General features: G+C 44.4%; 1 protein-coding gene across 1 annotated transcript; it reads right to left on the reverse strand.

The window, feature by feature from the left end:
- Positions 1–432: 432 nt before the first annotated feature.
- Positions 433–721, reverse strand: LOC120935639 (ATP synthase subunit epsilon, mitochondrial-like). The gene has a single exon (XM_040347690.1). It carries the CDS (start codon positions 719–721, stop codon positions 560–562), a length of 162 nt encoding a protein of 53 aa, XP_040203624.1. The 3' UTR covers positions 433–559.
- Positions 722–1,056: the final 335 nt, after the last annotated feature.

Raw genomic sequence — 1,056 nt, forward strand, 5'->3', positions numbered from 1 at the left:
TAACAGACCCTAAATGTTTGGGAGGAGGTATGCTGCAGAAGACAATTTGAAAATGGGAACATGTTACATGAGGTTAGTAGAGATCACTGCCATTATCCTAATCAATGTTCCCACTGCAAACTGCTGAGATCCGAGGGCCACACATCATATTCCAAAGGGCTGCATATGGCACTCGAGCCGAAGGTTGGGCACCAGGGCCTTAAAACCTTCTTACTCTGTGACAGTAAATAAAACAAGGATCCAAGTTGGGCTGATTGACTGGGGGTAAGGTGGGCAGCAGATAAGCTTTAGCAAAAACATTTTTGGTACCCCTGAAGCGGATTACAACCCATTATGAGCCATTATGTTATACCAGGATTTTGGAATGTTTGCCTTTACTTTTGCAAAATAAAGCAGTTTTTGTTTGCTTGTTTTTTTTTTTTTTTTTACAAATAAAACAATCCCAGTTTTATTTGGTCTTATGGTTTAAATTAGAAACACATTTTACAGATGTAGACGTATTCAGGAAACAACCAAAGGATAATCCATTCTATCAGGAGGTTCTAGTGTTCAGCATTGATCATTCTTTCTTCGGTTTGATGACCCTCACATTGGTAGCCGCTACCTTATCTGCTTCTGCCTTAAACTGGGGCTTCAGTGCCGCCCTCACAGCCAGAGCACAGATCTGAGAGTAGCGGATGTAGCTGAGGCCGGCCTGTCTCCAGTATGCCACCGTGACCATGGTTACACCGAGCGGTCACTGTGCGCTGTCTTGCGCTGTCTTGCGGTCACCGTGCGCTGTCTTGCTTGTTTTGAGAGAACAATAAAGACTGTTTACATTTACAAGTGGCTGACTGGTGATCCCGGGCTCCCCATATAACAGTACCTTTTATATTTGCCATGTAATACATTTTCAAATCACATTGGACTCAACTGATTATGTGACCCTGCAGTTCCGGGTAAGGAAGCACTCAACAATGGCCCTGATGTCACACATAGGCACCCATAGCCAAGCCATTGTTGGTGCTCGCTCCTCTTCTCTACAGCCATCACTCTCTGACACAAGAGAGCTAGGAC

This window comes from Rana temporaria, chromosome 4 (genome assembly GCF_905171775.1).
Source record: "Rana temporaria chromosome 4, aRanTem1.1, whole genome shotgun sequence".
Classification (NCBI taxonomy): Eukaryota; Metazoa; Chordata; class Amphibia; order Anura; family Ranidae; genus Rana; species Rana temporaria.

Bases quoted from the DNA above. Each gene is read 5' to 3' on its own strand.
- LOC120935639 (XM_040347690.1), bottom strand. From the start codon at position 721: ATGGTCACGGTGGCATACTGGAGACAGGCCGGCCTCAGCTACATCCGC.